This window comes from Calidris pugnax, unplaced genomic scaffold, assembly GCF_001431845.1.
Source record: "Calidris pugnax isolate Ruff unplaced genomic scaffold, ASM143184v1 scaffold11, whole genome shotgun sequence".
In the NCBI taxonomy this organism is placed as follows: Eukaryota; Metazoa; Chordata; class Aves; order Charadriiformes; family Scolopacidae; genus Calidris; species Calidris pugnax.
The window spans coordinates 4,248,838-4,271,277 of record NW_015090803.1 but is presented as its reverse complement, the minus strand read 5'-3'; the positions used below and the strand labels follow the sequence as shown (position 1 = coordinate 4,271,277).

At 34.8% G+C, this 22,440-nt stretch overlaps 1 protein-coding gene across 1 annotated transcript in view; it reads right to left on the bottom strand.

Moving 5' to 3' along the window:
• The window catches only part of NEK10 (NIMA-related kinase 10), a 90,285-nt gene that overhangs the window by 16,669 nt on the left and 51,176 nt on the right, over positions 1 to 22,440 (bottom strand). The window contains exons 26-31 of the mRNA XM_014937687.1: positions 14,422 to 14,605; positions 14,247 to 14,333; positions 9,539 to 9,587; positions 6,905 to 6,942; positions 6,668 to 6,787; positions 1,576 to 1,676 (exon numbers count right to left, since the gene is read on the bottom strand). Coding sequence (XP_014793173.1) covers positions 1,576 to 1,676; positions 6,668 to 6,787; positions 6,905 to 6,942; positions 9,539 to 9,587; positions 14,247 to 14,333; positions 14,422 to 14,605 — 579 coding nt within the window. The remainder of the gene's footprint in view (positions 1 to 1,575; positions 1,677 to 6,667; positions 6,788 to 6,904; positions 6,943 to 9,538; positions 9,588 to 14,246; positions 14,334 to 14,421; positions 14,606 to 22,440) is intronic.

The window sequence follows — 22,440 nt, the reverse complement described above, 5'->3', positions numbered from 1 at the left end:
AAAAAAAACAAGAAAAAAAAAAAATTAAAAAAAAAAAAAAGAGGGGGGGGGGGGGGTTTGGGGGGGGCGAAACGGGCCAAGGATTTACATAATGCTTTTTTAAAAGCTTCCTCTTACATTGTTTTCCAGAGATCACTCTGACTTTTGTTCCCATGGAAACTGGATTGGGGAGGCTGCTGGCAGCCAAGAACTAACAGGCAAGAACTCTCCCTTGTAAATTTCATTTTAGAATTGTCAGCTGAAATATGTAACAGAGTTTTAGAAAACAGCTATATATTATAAAAAATATTCTACCTTAGATTTGTAAGAACATAAGCAAGTACAAGAGAAGCACATTGTACACAATGAACAAGTGCAGGTGTGGATCCTGGTTTCTCTGCCTTCCTGTTCTGAAACCAACTGACACCAAAAGCATCAAAGTTGTTACCTGCTTCAATGGTCAATTTTGAGTCAATCTTTGAGTTGCTGTTAGTTTGCAGTTATTGCGCGTCCACATTATGATAACTTGCATTAATTAGTAGGCCACTTCAGAAAACCTTTGTCAACAGTCAGGATACGTTCACTAATAAGCACCTTGGACATACTCCTAATATAGCATGTAAAAACTGAACTGACTCATTTTTGCTAGTAGGGAAGGAGATAATTTCCAATTATTTTAAATAATAATTGTTTTCTTTGTCTCTGATAATTTATTTCCTTCATTGCCTGTTTTGATAAGCTTGACAGTTTAAAAAAAAGAAAAAAAAAGACAGACATGTAAAACACACCCGAGTTCAGTCATGCTATTCTGTTCTAAACAGAAATAAATTTGGCTCAGCAATATGAAATCCCCTGAGGTGATAAACATCACTTCCCAAACATAAATACTTACTTTTGGAAAATTAAAGAATGTTTACTTAATAATAGCAAATTTTGCAAGTAATTAAGTGGCAGCCATCTTTCTGGAGAATAAGAAGTTTTCCATGACATTTTTAAGACAAATTTATATCAGCCTGATTTTTGCTTTTGAATCAGCATGAAGTAACTTCAACTCCCTTTCACTACGAAACATTTGAACTTAATTTTAAAATAATTCTTAAGTTTGAAAAAGAACTGTCATTGCAAAATATTTAACATATTCAGGATTTGAAGTATTGCACTAGAAATCCCAAATTATTATTATTTATTGATAATAAAAAATATTATTTAGAAATTATTTAGAAATTAATGCTATAAAGGAAAGCATTTTATGTAATCTCCATGTCTATATATGATATTAATTAACTTAAAATATTCATATTCCTGGCATTACAGAATGTTGTAAAAATAATTTACTGTACAATCCATTTTTCTGAGGTGAGCCAATGATTTTTTATGTCATATGACTCAATTATTGCCATCCTCCACATACTAATATTCAAGGTTAGTCTTTATTTGAATGATATATTTTTAAAGCATCCTGCCATCTGCAAAAATGTCAAGTTCTGTTGTTTTTAAAGAACAGTGACTAAATTAGCAGCACTTTGCAGTACGATCATTTTGACAACAGCAAATAACTAAAAAGTATAGAATGTCAGAAGCAACAGTAACGCATACTTGAGTGATGAAGATAATTTTGTGCAGCTGAATAAGAATCTGCTGAACGGGGTCACTGATCTGACGCACCTTCCTTTGTGACACAGCAATTCCTGCTGATGCTGTAGATGACAACAGTAAAATCAGACTGTAGACATAAATACTAAGTTTTAATGCAAGAATTATTTTACTAATATTGTTGGGAATGAAAAAAGGATAATCTAAAAACTTAAAAGATTAGACAATACAACTGATAATTGTTTTCAAAAGAAAATCTCTGTATCTGATTCACTTCTAAATTACTCTAAGAGAAAAGAAGTATTAATGTACCTCACTAAGTTTTCCCACATTTATTAAAAAGGAAATTTAAAGATATGTTAACAGAATTTTCTTATTTTAACTGATTTTTTTTTTTTACATAGACTAACACACATGATATTTACTTTTTATATATTTTGATGTTATGAAATTTATTTTCATTTTACTTTAAGAATTATAATAAAATGTCTGATGTGGACCATTTGGAGAACAAATTTATTAAAATGTTTTTTCATGTAGCCTTATAGTAACTTGTGTCACTTAGTCACAGCTACTTTTTGTTTCCAACATCTAGAAAGAGCGTGCTTTGAGAGAAACCTCAGGAGAATGTGCAAGAAGCTATGATTCTCTTGAGTCTTCTTAACCTTGCATCAGAAAATTTGTGGTTTCTGTTCTTTGACATAAATTCCTCCCCACCACCCCACCAGAGATCACCATATTTAAAGGACGTATGATGGAGACTGTGGAAAGGACCTGTTACCAGCATCCTCCATGATCAAAATGACACCACCATAAAGTGCATAAATGGCATTTTTCATTATTAGAATTAAAGAACACCAATGCTAAGCAAAGAATAATGCTGTAAAAATTCCTTTCACCAAAAAGGACAGAACACAGACAATTGTATTGTCTGTATATTACAGTCCGTATATTGCTTTTGCTTGTAAATTCCACAAAAATAGTAGTTTTGACCCATGAATATAGGGAAAAGGGGGTTTTAAAAACTTTCAAACACAAAGCTAGTTAGATATTGATATAAAAATGCATGAGGTTAAGCAAACTACAAATGGGGTTATACAAACCAGAAAATACTAACATAGATTCAATTCCCATGTACATATGCATGTAATTATGGGCTATGCACATTACATATACACCATGGAAATTTTATCCCCTCTATCTCTGCCATATTATATGGGATATAAAGATGGCCTGTCTGAAGAAAAATAAAAACCTAAACAAGTTTAAAAATTAAATGCTTCATCAGTTTTGAAAAATATTGTGTCTCTCAATATATCTCCATATCATTTCTCTAAGCTTTAACATTTCAAGTAGACTTGTACACTAGACAGATCAGAAGATAAAATACTCACTGACAATTACTTAATAATTGGCTAATTACTAAGAAGAGATCACAAAGCTGGAGATCCACAGTAAGAAAGTATTGTCACTTTGAGAAAATAACATTGCTGTAAGTTGTTTCTAATATTTTCTTCTAAAATACATATTAAACCTTTTTTAAAACATATTGTATTGAACATTTCCTTTAGTTATTACCTCACAACACGCACAATAGATATACATACACCATTCACAAACAGTGCACAAACAGGGTTATATTTTAGTCCTTAACTGTTTAATTTGGTATCTAAATGTGATCTTTGCTAAAAAGCATCCGTCATATCTGATGACAATGACACTCCATTTTGTAGTACAAACAAAAAAACCCAAAGAACAGAGCCAGTTTAGAATGAAAAGGAAAAACATTACTTTAGAATTTAGAATATTGCAGTATTTCAAACATTTTTGTTTCCTCATATCATTTTTATTAGATTATTGTTGATATTATTTAGATATGTGTGAATTAATTATCACAGCAAGGAGCAAGAAAGCTGAATTTTTCTTGTCTTATGAAAATAGTGAGTAGGTGTAAACCTGTTGTTCCTCTAAAGCTAGACTAACCATCCTTTGTCAAGCAAATCCACTTACATAACATATACTTTTCACAGACAAAAGCACTGCAAAGAAAGTCTTGCATGAGTAGAAGCTATGCTTTTCTTTCAGCAAAATAAATTTAACACCATTTAAATTTTTTCATTTACTTCTATGTGTTAAAATCAGGAAAAAAAAATACAAGCTATGTGAAAATATTTAGTTCTTGGGGTAAAGAATTGAAAACAAAAGCTGAAAGTGGAAGTTTATTTCCCCGACTGAACTACTGTTTGAGACTCATCACAAACAGCCATTAAATCAGATATGGTCTTGGACATCCAGAATTTGAGATAGATATATTTGTCTGCTGTAGGAATATTTTGTCTTGTAGTACAAGTAGCTTGGCGATTAAAAGACTGTGCACTTTCTCTGAAGCAAAACTGCCTAATTTACCAAATATCCATGTGATTTGTTTCCTGCCATATTCAATGAGCTATTTGAAAATACTAGCCAAGGGCAGCTTGATAAAAAGCAAAACCAAATTCCTTTGACTACCTAAATGAGTGAGCATTACTTAAAATTTACAAAGCACAGTAAACTCAATACTGATTTGTGGGTATTATATCTAAAAGGTTGACTATATTTTGATAACTAAAGACTATTATGAACTTCCCTATTGAACCAAGAAAAAAAAAAAAAAAAGCATAATAATCTATTTGTGTTCCATGGAATAATTTTAATTCCAGCCATAAGATCCAATAGAAAAATTCTGCTGATCAAGCTTTAAGTAATTTAACAGAATTAGGACATAGCAGTAAATATTACACATTCTACAAACTGTGCAGATTTACAAATTACCATTCAGATTTTAAATATAACAATTAAAACAAACAGAACAGCTTGATTCTTATTTACCTAGTGCTCCTTTATCATCCTTTGCCTCCTGTAAAAGACTATAGAGCCAAAACTAATTCAGATTCTTGAATTTTTATGTGGTAAATCAATATAGTTATTTATGATTTTTAATCTTGTATATTTGTCATACACATTGTCAGACCCAGAGATTAAATAAAAGCTTATCAGCAGAATGCCACTATAAAACATTTAGTGTATCACTCAAGACCATTAGCTAACAAAATTATCTTTCCAAGTTGAGTATTAGACCTGGAAGCTAAGCAAAGAGCTTAAGTCCAAGTATTGAACTCCAGTTAGCAGCCCTGTATCTCTCTTAAATACAGTTTTCTCTAAACTACATTTCAGAGGCTAATTTAGATTCATATTCTAAAATTTCTTCATACAGAAACACCCTGGGGATCATAAAGTCATACAAAGACATTTACTTCCACCTAAACATTTATTATTTTTTTTGCAAAGTGATCTTGTTTCAAGAAAAATTCTGAGGGAGATGAAATCCAAATACCAAAATTAATTACCCCACAACTGAACTATTATTATTTTTTTTCCAGTTGAATTTCTGTGCTGGATACTTTAGCAAGATGTAGAAGACAGACATCCACAAACTGAAGTGTCTAGGGACCAACCAGAGCTGAGCCGTGCTCTCACAGAAAATAAAAAGGTAGAGAAAACATCATTCTCTATCACAGAGACACACATTTCTAGTAGGATCAGGAAGATAATGACATCATTGCTAGTGTCAGATTTTTTGTGGTAATGCTTTTTGGCAGATAGGTTGAGAGAAGCAAGTGAAATTCAGTTTGACATTTTTCCTCTTAATGATCAATAAGAGAAAAGGAAGTCTTGCGTTTCCCCTGAGCCACTTAAGGAAGAATTTAGGTTGGTCTTTCTGTTCAAGGTGACAGTGGAAGCCATGCGATAATAACCTAAGATATATGCCATGAGGAACAATTTTGATTTAGTTCTTTTTGCCTCATCTTCACTTTTCTACCAAGTATTTCAAGACTGCTATATTCAAACTCAAAATCAATACTGTGGTCTTGCCATTACAGCCTAGGAATCTTCAGTTTTTCTTAGGTTGCTAATAAAAATTCTACTTCCTTGACATGACACCTTTCTCACTGCTCCCTATTCTATGGCATTTGACCTCTCCTTTGCTGTCAATGGCTTGTATTACAAAACAAATGCAAATAAAACAGTGCCATTTCTTTTGTGGGTCTTCACATATTTGAACTTTTTTTCTGAATAAAAATATGCTTAGTATGGTGTAGGTGCCAAGCCACTCTTCATGCTATTTGAAAACTCATGGCAGTCAGGTGAAGTCCCTGATGACTGGAAAAAGGGAAACAGTGCACCCATTTTTAGAAAGGGTAGAAAAGAGGATCCTGGGAACTACCAGCCTGTCAGCCTCACCTCTGTGTCTGGAAAGATCATGGAACAAATCCTCCCAGAAGTTGTGCTAAGGCACATAGAGGACAGGGAGGTGATTTGAGACAGCCAGTATGGCTTCATGAGGGGCAAGCGCTGCCTGACAACCTAGTGGCCTATGACGGAGTGACTACTTAGTGGACAAGGGAAGTTGTCTATTTGGACTTCTGTAAAGCCTTTGACACGGTCACCTGCAAGGTGCTTCTCTCCAAATTGGAGAGATAGGGATTTTATACACTGTTTGGTGGATAAGGAATTGGTTGGATGGTCGCATCCAGAGGGGAGTGGTCAACTACTCAATGTCCAGATGGAGATCAGTGACAAGTGGTGTCCCCCAGGGGTCCATATTGGGGCCAGTACCGTTCAATATCTTCATCAATGACATAGACAGTGGGATTGAGTGCACGCTCAGCAAGTTTGTAGACAACACCAAGCTGAGTGGTGGGGTTAACATGCATGAGGGACGGGATGCCATCCAGAGGCAACTGGACAAGCTCAAAAAGTGGGCCTGAGTGAACCTCACAAAGTTCAACAAGGACAAGTGCAAGGTCCTGCATCTGGGTCGGGGTAGCCCCCGGCATCAATACAGGCTGCAGGAAAAGGGGATTGGGAGAAGCTCTGCAGAGAGGGTACTGGTGGATAAAAAGCTGGACATGAGGTCTCACTAAAATGAAGTCTTACTGCTTTATTATTGGAATTCATACTTTTAAAAAATTCCTTAAGAGTACTTCAGATATTTGTATATAAAATGTAATTTTCTCATTTTCTAACATTTCAAAATATAATTATTAGATAATACCATGATTTTGCATATTGTAAAGAACTAGAAGGCTATGGGACTGCCACCCTGTCACAAACGAGTCCTTTGTTTTCCTAGTAGCCCTGCTCACTCTCAAAAACAGATCAATAGGCAGTAAAGCTGAAGAAGTAAAAGAGGAGATGTTCTATATGCAACAGGAGAATAAGGTCTAAAAACTTGGAAATCATTGCGTTGAAGTTAAGTTAAAGTTTAATTTTGTTGCAAGCACAAAATTACCTGGTCGCAGTCTTGATCCCGGACCTTCCGTATAAACTCTATTTAAAAATAAAATAAAATAAATTTAAAAAAAAAGTAGTTTTAATTGTGTTTTGCATCAATGACTATAGAGGAAATATCAGTATTCCCTGAAGGAAACCTGTCCAAATTCACTAGTTTGTAAATGTGTATTTATAAGTCACGTAAAGGCTGGCTTACTCTATATATTCAAAATAGCATGATTCCTACTAAATAGAAGTTAGACTCCATTCATTTCCATGCTCAATTTTCAGCCTTGAAAGTACTAAAACAGTAGACAGGATTATTTAAAATCTGTCTATTTATATAGACAGATATTTAAAAGTCAATAATTAACTGGATTGCAAATTATTTTGCATTTTGACATGTTTAAAGACATTTCAATTAACCCATTTTATGAATGGAAAACGTAAAGATTAATTACTGTCTAGTGGATAAAACCAGGAGTAATAATGTATACAGTACTAGTACAGTGAGGAAAAACAATTAATATTACATCACCAGGACAGCAATACCTCAACGTCAGAAATATAGGTCCAGATATTTCAATTCTAGCTTCTAACCTATACTCTATACAAGCACTGTCCCAGCCTGCAGATTTCACTAGTTGAGATAAGCAACAAATGGACACAGACAGATGGGGAACTGAAAGAACCAATATGATATCCTGATGGATGGATGGCAGCCCCAACAGCCCTAGCATGGCAAGAATGTGTATATATTTTTAGGCAGTAAGGAAAACTACAGTTTCAAGGAGTGGTTATGAAGAAAGATAAGGAAATAGTTTTGCTAATGTTTCTGTGAGGGACAGAAATGGAGACAAAAACATGTGCTTGCTTCAACACTTGAGCATCAGGAGGCTGCCATTACAGAACGCAGCAGGAGTAAAGCTGGAAAGCTAGTGAGTGATAAGTGACAGACTGGATGGTGATACGCTAAGAACAACTCTGAAAGCAAAAATGAAGTATTGTGTCTGAAGTGATAGGAAAAGCACAACCAGTAAAAGGATACACACAGAAAATGGGAAGGTTGAAGGTAGGGCTGTAGAAATGTTCCTTGCAGCCCTCTTCTGAATGGGCACTTGAATAACTAGAATGCTTGTATCAAAACCAGGAAAGATGTTTGTCTGACGGCCTTATGAACTCAGGCAAGAGTTTTAGCAAAGTATATTGATAGGAAAGGTTAAATGTTAGAGGTGCCTGGCAGAACAGTGAGACTTATTCTGAATGCAAGAACTTTGAGAGATGTGCAAGTTAAAGCGGATGCTCAGATATCAAAGTATTGGTGAGGATGAGCTTTATTTTCAAGAATGATCAAAACCTGAGCTACTGGGCAGGACTTTCAGTACAGGCAACTATGACATTCCTTTTAGCTGTGTTGTACTCAACTGTATGGTCACAAAGCCACAAAGACATCTTACAGACATGAGCAAAAATTTGTTATAGACAGAGGAAATACATCTGGTGTATACAGCTAAATTCATGATTTGCAGCATGATTTTGCAGGTAGATTAATAAATAGATACGTTTGTACATGCAAAGACGAGATGCAGAAAACAAGAAAATCAGTGATAAAGCCATGTGTAGCATTCTAAGGAAATCAGATGAACAGATAAACTAGTGTCCTTAAGAATAGTTTCAAAAGACAGGAAGAGAATTAGAAAAGGATACAGTCAGGAGAGTCAGAAAAGCACGATTTTAAGACGACAAAGATAGCACCAATGGTAAATAGCAGATCAAGAAAATAAAGGAACAATGACTTGGAAGAGGCCATTATACAGCTTAGTAAGAATTGCTACAGTAATATTCCTAAAGTGAAAGCTGGATCAAACAGGGTCTGTGGAGAAAAAGGGAAGAGGAATCAACACCATTATAAATACTTCCCTAGATAACTTAAGGGTAAGAGGAAAAAATTATTCAGGAGGCAAATGGAGTTAAGAGTGATTTGGGGCTTTTTTAAGATGTGAAAGAGAAGCAGAAATGAAGAAATAAAGAGTAGAGTCTATGAATAAGAGTGGTATGAAGGAGATCAGTAAAAATAATGGTTGGTCAAAAATGTGTTTGATGCATTTCTGAATAAATAACAGAAGAAAAAGGAAAGACATTTAGAAAGAGAATAGGGATGGTTGTGCCATATTCTGTTTCAGTTTTTTCCTTTCTGAAAGAAATGAGGACTCCAAAATTCCAAAAATGGTTATCTACATTTATATAGAAGGTCTAAAGGAATTCAAAGGGACAAGATACTACTCTACATTATCAAATGCACAAACACATTTTTCCATTGAAAAACAGATGCTAAAAATGCAAAACCAAAATTTGGCTAACCAACTAATGTTGTTTTAATCTGATATAGCAAGGTCCACTTTTAAAACTATTTATCGGTTTAATGCCAGCCCTTAAATTACTCATGTAAAGATTCTGTGTGCAAACAACTTCTGACAATATCCTCAAGACGATTGAGCGTCATAGGCTGAGATAAAATGAAGTTGCAATGATAAGTAAAGGAACATTTCATATAGGCAATTGCTCAACTCTTCCACTGTTAAACGACCGACTGGAATTGATCATAACAATGATCAATTATATAATCTACTTTAAAATCATAAATCTTACCTACCTATTCTGAGCTTGACTTTCAGAAGCACAAAAACTTCGTTTAATTATACCTGAAACAAATGCATAAACATTATCTCTGCATTAAAAATATATATACATGTGTTAATATTTTTTATTTCCCTCATATGGTGTCAAAATAACCTTTTTAAAGCAGTGTTAAACAAACTCCAAATCCCCATTTGACTGTTGAGTTGCTGTTAGATGTATCAAAGATTTGCTTGCATCATAAGTAAATTCTCAGCCCTGCATAGTATTTTAATAAATACTTTCAGAATTTCACAGAAACTAATAACATGCTGACAAGATGTCCACAGAAGATGCATCTGGATTTTACTACAGTTACTACTACCCCCATAGGCACAAAATTGTCTCTGCTCTGGTAAAAAAACTAGAATTTTTACCCACTTTCTCAGAGGACCTTTGATGGGTTGTCTAAACTATGTTCTACCAGTTTTATTGCTGCCATTCTATTAGCTAACTATTCAAACTACTACATATGCAATACCTTACTTCTTAAATAATCCTACTGATTTTAAGACCTTGAAGACAAAGTTATGACCAGTTATTGGTCAAACGTCAAATCAGCAATAAAACTGAACCTAGAGATTTATGTCATTTATTGCATAGTGCCAAAAAATGTGAGGAGTCAGAGGTAATGTTTGATGATATTTATTATTGGACACTCAGAAAGCATTGTCTTAAAGCAAGTATTTGTCTTAAGCATCTGTCTTCAAACATTCCTGCAAAACCATTTCTTCGCTGGTAATTTTGACATATGAGACCACCCTCTCCTACAAATGATATCTCATTTTGAATGAGGAAATGTATGTTTAAATCAAAAGATATTTCAGTTATCTAAAGGTCTGAGTACTAAGATCAGGAAATTCTTCAACAATTTTCCCCTACAATTAATGCATTTTAATATAATACCCTGCATCTTTGTCTACATGACATGTTTTTTCAACGTTAGTAACATCACAAGCATTATCACAGAACAAGAACAGAGGCATCTAATCACTCAAACAGTAGCTAAGAAAAAAGATTTTATGCCAAACTTACACTAGTTTTCCCATTGTTGGTCTTGTTACAGCAGTTATATTAGTCCTAGGGCAACAGTAGAGGACTTTCAGAGAACAAACACATTTCAGAGAGTCTTAAATCTTTTCTTTGTGTTCAAACATACTTTCTGTCATGCTTTAAAATTTAGTGCCTCTATTTTCCTACTTTTCTGAGATCCTCTCAATTTAAAAAAAAAAATCCTGAAGGAGGCTTGCATCTGTCACACAGAATTCACTTTTAAACCAAAAGAAATGATATATCTTTAGGCCAAATCTGTCTCCCTAAAAAGAAGACACAGAGACAGAGAGAGAATGAAAGAAAAAGAAACAGTATTTTCATCTTTGCTAATGCTTTGCTTACCAAAAGAAATATTAAAACTCTATAACAGTTAGTCAAATGGAAGGTTTGATAAGAGCAGTTGATATACGTAATAGCAAACAAACTAGGCCCTTATAGAAGTAAAGATACTTCAATTAATTTTAACACTGAGACAGGAAAATAGATAGGAAAATGCACTGTCCACTGTCTAGAAAGTAAAGGCGGCCTTTAGAAATGAAAAAACATGATTGTGCCAAGGAACAGATATTTTACCTGCTTAGGATACAGACACAATAATACAAACACAAAAGTAGAGGCTCTGACTGAACCTGAATCATTTTTCTTGGGGTAAAGATTTTTGACTTACAACCTCAGACGCTATGTTATAACAAAGACAATAACATATTATGGGAATATATGTGAGAAAATCTGTACCAGAAACCACTTGGCTAGAAAGCGAAGTTTGAATACAGCTGTTTGCTAGAATTTTAAAAACAGTTTTCCTTTCCAAGTATTCATATACAAAATTGGGTTTGAAATACTATACCCTTTGGCTGTTTCAAATAAACAGTCTCTCTATCAGTAAAGGGTTCATATCTACATTTGCTTGATCAGTTTGATGACTCACCGCATTTGACTTGCTAATCTGGCAGTTTATGAGTGTATTTACAACTGCATGGTATTTCACACCAAAGAGTCTGCCTCACCACTCCCTGTACATAGCAGAGATGCAGTATTTTCTGATTCATATGCTAAAGTTAGAAAAATAGTTATTAATGCTAAAAAAAAAAAAACCACAACAGAAATCATGATGCAGAACATCACTAAGCAATAACCAACACCCTTCAGCCCCACTTTTATTGCTTATTATTATGTTAGAGACCCACTGAGCAGCTACAACTGAGAGAGAAGTCTCTTTATGTTTGACACTAGGAAAACATATTGGAATGATTTCTCCAATAACTAAGCAAGAGAAGACTCAGGCATCTAAAAATCATTGTAAAAAAACACATTCATGGGTGTATACACACACTCACTGAACACTAATTACTCTAGTTATAATCCTTAATCTGTTGTGTAAGAGTTGTGCTAATCATACAAAGCTAGACAGGGAGTAAGAAACAACATAGATGTGTAGGAAAGTTAATTAACGTAAGTCATGGAGCACAGAGTGCATCTTGATGTTCACTCCAGGGTGTTACCTGGACCATGTTTCCTTTTACTGTGGTATTCCTTTGAACATGGCATTGTTCAAATGCCTTGCAAGAGGGAATTTCTCCATTCAAGACAATCTCAAGGAAAATGAAATGTGTTTTCTCTGAAAGTGATGTGATGGCAGCATGATTGGACAAACCCTTTCAAGACCCTGATCAATATACTCATATATGAAAGTCATATTTTTGTGTCAGCATTTTCCAAATTAGCTAGATGAAAGTTGTCAGATTTTGCCCTGTAATGCTGCCATGCTTGACAAAACCATGGCTCATAATTCAAACACTGTTAGCCACTTATTAGCAATGAATGGAGCACAACCCAAGCAATATCCAAGTACAGTGAATTTATAATGACTTTTTAAAAGCTATCTTTTCATTTTCCCTGAAAAGAAGAAAGATTTCCCAGCATCAATTACAACTGATCTACAATACTAACTTCAGCATCAAGTAGAACCTACAGGTGATCTAAGAATGAATGACTTCAGAAGTATTTCTCTGAAAAAGCAATCCTGAAGTATCTATATAACAATTAAACTCTATACTCGGAGGAAAGTGGTCAATGAATTCCAGGAATGCTGATTAAAGTCACAGGGATTAATAGGAACTGACTGGATCTTTCCACTTAAAATATTTCATTAAATCAATGGAAACCTGGCACAAAAATATTTAAATATTAGAAAAAGTTGACGTTTTGGTAATGTCCAAATCTTAACAGAGAAAAATTAACAATAAGGAAATCATTACTAGTAATGCTTTGGGTATTGCAAGCTACAAACTACACAAAGATTTCAAATGTCTGTGTACAATGCTGAACTAGGCCACAAAGAATTACATTTCTGGGACACGCACAATGTGTTAGTCTTCAGTCCAAAAAACAAAACAAAATATTCTCTTGTTACTCTCGTACCACAAGAAAGTAACAAAGAAAAAGCACCCTTTTTTTTTTAAAGAAACTTTGATAATATATTCAGGGTTGTTTAGCCATGGGTCCTCCAGCCTGTAAAATGGCAGACTATCCAGTTACAATTAGCAAGTTATATTAATGGCTTTTAAGTAGAATTATCAAATAATTTATTTGCCCTGCACTAATGGCTAGACATTTCAATTAAAAGCAGTCATACTTCTTCAGTACCTAGGCGAAAATCTGAAGGAAATCCATCCAGGAAATAGGACTACAAACAGATAATGTAATGTTATTCTATGTTTTTTGAAGCCTGCGACCTTGCAGTAATAATAATTGTTAATCTTGAGACAACTACATCCCCTTTACCTTTTAAAAGTATAATTTAAATCACCCACAGATTTTCCATCAGAATTTCATGGGCTGAATGTAAATCTCACATTTTGCTCAGCTCTTATATTAATCTTTTTCTTCTAGTATTAAATACTCTTTGATTTTCTCTAATCAGAATCCTGTTCCATTTAACAGGTAGATCATGGTAGCGCATGGTTTAGCAGGTAGCTCCCAGTGGTTGCAGATGTTTCACAACTCTGTTTTTTCAATTTGTATATTTAGAATATAATCCAAAAAACTATTACTTATGTTAATACCCAACACAGCTGGTGCTTTTCTATCTGATTACCATAAATAACTACAGGGAGAATTAATGCTATGTTTTGTCACATAATCCCCTTCTAATTTGAATCTAATCATTAAGCAATCTTTCAGTTCCATTCAGTCAACTCACCTAGACAGCAAAAGCTTGCCTCCTTCGACTTTCTTTTTTACACCCTCTAACAGGGCACTCCATTTATATTTCATTGCGTTATTGTTATTGAGACAAAAGTTTTCAATCTGTACTCCTTCTGTTTTTTATCAACACTAATTATCTTACGCTTCAAATCTAAAAACACCTTTGTCACGTTGCCCAGTAATATTCCAGTTTTCATAGCCATTACTGTAAAGCGTAGGGACAAGCTACACAAAGACTATGGGATGCAAAATGCATTATACTGGGAATGGCTGCCACAGAGGCACAGTTATTTTATTTTTCTTTTCCTTAGCACCCACAACAGATAGTGAACTTGCAACACACCATGAAATACCCTAACATTTTGGAATAAATAACTGCTTTGCTGTTAGAAAGCAGTGTACACTTCATTCTTAAGGATTCTTACCAATAGTAGACTCTTTCAAGTGACTTGAACTGGAGCTGTTTGAGTTGTCCAATATGTCCAGCTCATCATCTAATTCAGAGAACATATCTGTGCAAGAAAATGAAAGCAAAGAAGATTTTAACCCACTTCTCACAAGCATAATACTACTCCTGATGCTTCTTTTGCTAATGACTACCTTTCTCAGAGTTCTCTGAAGTGCTGTGATCCTCTACCAGGATTTCTTCACATGTTCTTTCCTCATCTTTTCCACGTGCAGATTGACGGCTTTCAGCCGGGAGGTCAGCATTTTCTGAAAAATCACTTCTGTAGCTGACTGTTCTACTGCTGCTGCTATGAAGACTCAATTTCTCATAATTTTTCTGTCAACAAAGAACAAAAAGGAAGTGTTACATATTGTCCTTATGCAGCACTCATTAGAAAACCTGCAAATGAAAGTGTCACTTGTCACTTTTCTAGACACACACACAAAAATACACTTTTTGCTCCCACTTAGCTGTTAGTCCAGGACTACATGGTGCCTGATTCAGTCACTGATTCTAAATTTACAGCAAAACTTTCAAACTCTTAATCTAAACAAATTATTTCTAGCCTTTACATAAAAGGCATCTTTGTTCTTGATGAAGGTCTTTTCATAACAAGCACTAAATGTGGGGAAAAAATAAAATAAATGCCAGACCAGAAAGAAATACTGAACACCACAAAAAAATAAAAGACTGGACAAAGACAGTAGGGACACAGATACAAGCAATGGGAGATTAACTCTATTCTAGCTTAGATAATAAACAGCAGACCAGTTCTGGACAATGCAAAACCTGCACAACAGTCAAGATGGTAGTAAAATATGAACTGGACTTGATATGATGTGAAGCCAGAGAGAGCCCCTAAGGCTGAACTGACCAGATGCTGACTGGCATTACCAAAGCAGAGCTAAGGAAACAAAACAAAACAAAAAATCAAACATGGGATATAAATTATTTGCTTGAAACATTTAAATGCTGAATTTTGTCTATAGCATGGGGTTCTTTAATGAGTATAAAATTCTGCCTCTGCTGCTGTCAATGTTTATAGCTTTTCTGGAAAGTATAGAGATCCTTGATACCCGTTATTGCTTCTATTTTAATGCAACATATTTTGAAGGCAGATTGATTTAATGATCACTTTAAATATTGTTCTAAGTCTTCTTGTATTATTTCTATTGTGCGCAAATAAATTCATGCTTCTTTTTACTTGATCTTGTCAGAGCAAAGTGTGATAAACAACAGGGGATGAATTATGTAAATATATCAGATTAAACAAATGAGCATCTTTAATATTAAAGTAATTTCAGGAGATAATACATTAGTAAATACTTATGTTCTTACCAAGTGTGTCAGAGACAATTTGGCCTATATCTAAGACAATGTTTTGCCACGAAGTATTTTGACCTTATTGGGACACAGCAGAATGGGTGCACTAGATTAGAAACCTAACTGCACCCCTGAGCACTGACTATACCACTGCCCGTGTAATGGTCTGCTTCAATTACTTCCCCATCTTTTGTTCTATTCCCAAAACTATGAATTAATTTGTAAGAGACACCTTGTCAAGCTTTTCGCTTTAATTTAGGGTGGGAAAAGATCATTTTATACTTAAGTACTGGACTGACCTTATGTCCAAGATGCCACAATAGCAATGACTGCGGTGTAGCACAGTATGGCAATCACTAACGATAAACTCTGAAGCTCACTTAAAGAGAGCAGTCTAGTCATGGCATGTGAGAATTCTTATTGTGCCCTAAACAGTCAGTGCACAATTACTAAAGAGAACCAATTCACCTGTTCTACATCAAAGAAAACAAGGTAAAGAAAAAGAAGGGTCAAACTGCACGGACATTTCAATCTCAAAGCTCCTTTCAACATTGCCAATACTGAACTTCACACTCAAATGACTAATTGTTAACACTAACTTGTAAATCAGGTGGACCATGGGAGAAAAAAAAAGATCAAAAAGACTGCTGTTACCTACTGGTGTCAGATCTAACTGACACATCAAGAAAGAAAATCTGTTTGAAATGCATGAACTGAGTTCTGTAGACCTCAGAATAAAAATAATTGTCAGACCTGCTATTGAAACTAGCCAATAATTTTCAAAAGTGAGATTATATATTGCTGTTTCTCTTTTGAGTCAGATGTCTCACTGATTTAGAAGGACAAAAGTACACTGTTTGTAGGAGTCTGGGATGCGAGTTCAATGCCACTTCTGCTTAGCACTGGAGTGGGAATATAAAGATATAATAATATAAAGAACATAAGTTTGTGAGAAGGGAATGGAGAAGTATTCTCCTGCACCTTGAAACAGCCATTTCCATATCCTTGGAGAGACTTTTTTCTAGGAGGGAGAAAGACACTTATCCTTTGAAGGAATCCATGAAACAGTGGGATATTCAAAATATCCCAAACATTGAAACATGAGTTAGGTTGATATATATTCATTTGAACTGTGCTCATATCTACACTTGATTATAGAGTCCAGCATTTTATAAATCTCTCTGGAGGCTTTATTTTCACATTTTCATAATAAACTAGTGCCTCAGTTTCCCCACAGGTCAGATTGTTTGCCACCTTTGTTGAAACAAACTTTGCCTTCTAGATAAACACAGTTCAAAAGGAAATCTAAAGGCAAAAGAGCCCCTGTGCAAAAAAATGTTCAAATTATGAACCAATTAATTTTTTTCAGCATTAATCTTTCTTTATGACTGAGCAAAAACATCTCTGGAAACACTTGAAATCTGTGTCTCCAGCCGTGACAAAAAAACTCTGTCTATAAGCTAAGACTGTTCATCCATACTCTGTACACTTGCACTATCTCTTTCTTCATGGGTCACCATTACCACTGCAAAATCAGATATATTTTATTTTTGGAGACGTGAAACCTAAACTGTTTCTTCTGACTTGCAACAGGAATCTAATTTTTATAAATTTAAGTTAACAGTGTTCAAAAAAAAACCAAATACTGATCTATTGTTTAGCTCTGTTTTGCCATATTACTGTCCAGAAGAATTAACTTTTCTGTCTTTAAGAAACATAGAGCTCTCTGGTGGTATTTGCAAACAGTGTTTAATTAATCTTCTTTATTACAGACAAATAATTACAGCATTATACTACTTGGCTGAATTTCTATTTCAAGGAACAAATAGAACTACTTCCACTATTAAACTATTTGTAAAGAAAAATAGAAGATGGCAACAAAATGAGTAAGAGGTAACATGAAATTTTTTGGGGAAAAAAAACATATTAAACCAATGTCTTTCTTTCTGTGACAGCTATTGTGCATCAGGAACAAGAAGTAGATGTTAGTTATAATGGTTTTAGTAAGAACCTTTGTCAGTGTTTCTCATGGCATCTTACAGGAAAGCTTGGGAAGTGTGACCTGTACAAGAATCATGATCACTTGGTTGTACAATTGACCATAAAAATTGTACTCAACTTTGTAAGTACTCTGAGTGTTTGTTAACCTGAAAATCGGTAGCGAGTACAATTTTTCAGGTTCCTTTCTGGCCTTGTTCCAAAACTATTTCATGTTGCCATTGAATTACAATAATAATCCTCATGATGGAATAGAAAGACGGCCAATTAAATATGCATAGATTGTGGTACATTCCCATCATAGATCATACTACAGCATATACATCATACATAGGGTTGTGCCAATGCAAGTGACAATACTTTCAAAGGAACCTTTGATAAACTGGAGAAACTGAAAGAACTTATGAAGTTGAAATAGGGAGAATGTAAAGTTCTATGAGGAAGGAAAAACAACTGTACAAATGCACAGACTGAGGAAGGACTGGTCAGACAGCAGGAAAAGATATGGGGACTTTGGTGGATCAGAAACAGAGCATGACTCAGAAATACCATGCTGTTATGAAAAGGTAAATGTTATATTGAGATGTATAAAGAAGACAATCATCTCAAAGAACTGTGTAATCTTCCTATTTGCTCTCAATGAGGCTCTCAGTTGGGGTAATTGAGTCCAGTTCTGAACACTACACATCAAAAATGTGGAGAGACAGCAAAGGAGAGAAATGAAAATGATCAAAGGTCTACAAAACTCAACTTAGAAAGTAAGGCCAATGGAATTTGATTATGCAATCCAAACAAAAAAATTACACAGGAGATATGTAACGTATAAGATAGAAGAAATAATTCTTATTTATTTCCACTGTGGGGATGACAAAAAGTAAGCAGCTTAAGCTGCAACAAGTAAATTTAGGAGAGTCTTTAAGACTGCCTAATAGTAATTAAGTGTTCAACTATTGCATCTGTCTGGGATCCTACAGAAAGAAATAAGTGTTCATATGCTATCTAACAGGTTTGCATGTGCTCAGTAAATGCAGTGTTCTGGGGACATTCTGGACAGTACTCCCAGAGCAATCATATGACACTTAAGAGTGGGTCTGAAAATTTCAAGTATCATATACATCCTATATGCACACATGCATACGTCCATCTGATATCTCCTGAAAACAAGACGTACAGAGCAGATCTATTCTGTCAGGTACACGAAGTGAGACCAACATTTTCTGAAAGCATCAGTGTAACTGCAGGTACGCTATACACCACAGCGTATATATGCTATGGGTATGCCCAGAATTTCCAATTATCTTCTGACAGTGCTTCAGGCATCCTCATGGTTTTCCAGACGTTATCTTCGGATGGAAAAAAACCAAGACTCATTCAGACATGTGGTTGCTGTCTGAAAAGGCAGTTTTTGCATTTCTGCTGGTTCCAAACTGTTCCCTAATTTGGCATAGTTTGCCTTGGGAGAGACTTTCTATCACTTGAAATTTTTATGACTGACTGGTCAAATACCTGTCAGGAGTGACAGGTAGCTCTAAGGCTTGGAGATGGACAAGATAATCTCTGACAACTCCTCCTGCCTTATGTTCCATTATTCTGTTAAAGTACTTAGATGCATTAACAGATTGAAGCTGAATTAAGCATATTATGGGTTTGTTCTTAGTAGTTTGATCATATATTTTCACAGGTAGTAACTTGGCTGTGATGACTATTTTTTAAATTCAGCGACTCTTAAAAAAATTGCACCTGCAAAGCAGCTTTTGCATAATTATTTTATTCTCCAAACATAAACAGTATAAATTTAAAAAGGTTACTTTCTTCCTATCCCATCAACTGTAATTTCTAACATTTAAACAGTACCTGCTACATAAATGCCAAAACAGAATGGTGTCAGAACAAAATCAATGGAGTGAAAGGTGGAAGAAGAAAACAATTTGTGGAATGCTAAGCTCTCATGACATTCCCAAGTACCCACTCATTTCCAATGCAATGGGAATTGTATGTAGCAATGCACAGACAGGCACCATCAATCAAATTTTTAAATAAAAATGTTAACAATTTTTTAAATCAATTTTTAATAAGAATAGGACTTGAATATTTGAGCCTAGTATAGACATTAGACTATTTTGCTGCAATAATAATAGTAACCTGTTGCATTCTAAGTGTTTTAAAAACAAATGTACTCTTTGCTTCAACCAATACAAAAACAGTTGCTGCATTCATACACAGTTGCTTTAAGGAAAAAAAATCTTTTATGCATTGATTGGCTAAAGTGAGCAAAATATATCTAAACATAAAGAGAAAGGAAATTAAAATTGAACATTAATCTGGTCTTTATGTCTCGTTCAGAGTTAACAAAAAAATAGATTAATTCAAATTGAATTGCTAATTAAGCACTACTTTATAATGCATGCAGTGATGCATAGAAACTAACATGATGATTACCACAATTGCCAACAGTGCAGAACTGGATTTGGGTATGGGACAAAATGACTTGGTGAAAATGCAGTTAAATAATCTTGTATTTCTTTGCCTTTCAGATAGCTGTGATTCCCTTCTCATTTCTTCTAAAAATGTGAGGAAATTTATGTCTGCTTTTAATCACCAGAGTTGCCAGTAGTCTGCAGGGTGGTTACAAAAGCATGGATTCTTAAACCACAAGCTGGGCAGGCTCTTCAGTTTAGAAGTAGTCCTGTCTGAAATCTCCTATACTGCTTCTGTCACTATTTGCAGCCAATAAAGAGTTGAACTGCTGCTGCAAAAAAGAGAGCCAGGCAGCCTTCTATAGCATAGGCTGTAACCAACCTGTCTCCACGCATAATAATCAGAATATGTTTCCTAGCAGTGGCATCCTAGTCCACAGGAAGCTAAATACCTTGATACCCACAGATCTAGGTCTGGGAGGGCCAGTGTTGACCTGCAGCTAAAAAATCCTATCTAGATGGAAGATAACACATCTTGGGTCTATTTGCCATGCTCTTCAACATGTTCGGTTGGGGTAAAGATTTATCAGTTCAAGTGCAAAACCAGAAAAATGCGGAGAGCAACCTTGCTAATCAACATTCTCATGGATCTGAACATTAGGACAAGGCACTGAGCTAACAGTGACCTACACGGATCGGCTCGAACTAGGCGTTGTTAATGAGTTCTGCCACCCTAGTAGCCCTGACAAACACTGGATGTGGAGCAACTCCATAGATCGCGCTGCACTCAGAAACAAAAGCCATACCTAGTTTTTCATTTCTACACATCTTGGTCTCTCATTACTCTGCATAATTTTGAACTTCATTTCAATACATGGATTTGTATACAGAGATTTAAAATAAAATGTGTGTTCTAATGACATTAATAATACAAAAATTAAAATAAGTTTAAATTCCCAAAGAACACAGTATTACAAAATTTTAGTATGGAGAAAGAATGTAACAGAACATGTGTACTATATGCACACATCAGAAATTCAGAAACTGAGAAAAGGAAGTAACTCTCAGAGAATATATTAAAAATGGGCAGACATGATAGACTACCTTACTGATCAGAGCAGCAGGAGGTACAAATGGCTCATATTTTGATATATATATTTTTAGCTGACAGACTCAGACTATAAAGCTTGCAGTTATAAAGCTCCCATGTTCAAAAGACAGGACAGATTTCAATATTCATCATTCTGTATTGTTTTCAGTATATTGATATTTTACATTAAAATCTGGCAATGAGAAAAAAGTTATTCTTTTTGTATGTCAAACAGTATGTGAACACACTGGCTTATCAAGGGCTTCTAAGCATTACCTCCAAGTTTAAAAAACTTCAGAATATACGCAATAAATGAAACAATAACGGATGATGCCGGTGTAATCAAATACATATTTCCAAAGTAATAAAAGTGACTTATTTTCAGCTTTTTGCAAACAGCCAAAGTAATGTCTAAATTTTTCAAACCTATATACCTCAGAAAAGCAATCAAATTATTATTTGGCTACTCTCTCATCTCTTTAAAGGAAAATATTAGAAAGATACTTTCATTATTAATTTAATCAACTACCATTTTGAGATTCAGATTTGGCTTGGAACACAGAAAACTCAACTTTGCCACTGGTCTGTTTGGTGACCTTACACAAACTACCTTTTTCCTCTCCACGTTTTCCTGCCCAGAGCATGAAAATATAATAATGACCACCTTGAAAAGAAAGCTATGATGTGAGAAATATTTACCACTATTATTATTACTTGTTTGGGTACTCTGTGTCCTGTGTTACATCACTAACACTACTAAACACCTTTCTTCCCTACATCCACTTCTGTTCTTACGTAAACAACAATTTCTATGGAAATGAAGGAAAGATCGGAATTTATGTGGGGAGCTGATAACAATTCTTTTGTTTGGGATTATTCTTCAGCTTGGATCTTAATCTATACTTGCCAGGCAAGGTAACTACCTTTCTCCAAGATCATCTACTGACCTGATGTTTAATTGGCTACTTATCAGCTACTTATAAAACAGATTTCACTCTGGCTCCAAAAGATCTCTGTTGTTTAGTTCCATAAACCAGGATAGAGAATACACTCTTTATTTCAGAAACATTCACGATATGACATAACTGGGATGAAAAAGGAGACCATAAGTACATTTTAGTAGCAAGAAAACAAAGTAGAAGATAGCCAGCTTCAACAAAACGTTGAACTATGTGGCAGAAACACTGAATTCTCTGACACAATGGAAAAATGACAAATTACCTGGCTCTGGAATGGCTGAGGTCTTGACTAAGATGAATTAGCTCGTCCATACCTCATAGAGTTTTTATTTCAGGAACAGCTGCTTGAAATTCTTCCTAGTACGTCTAGTCAGAATATTGTCT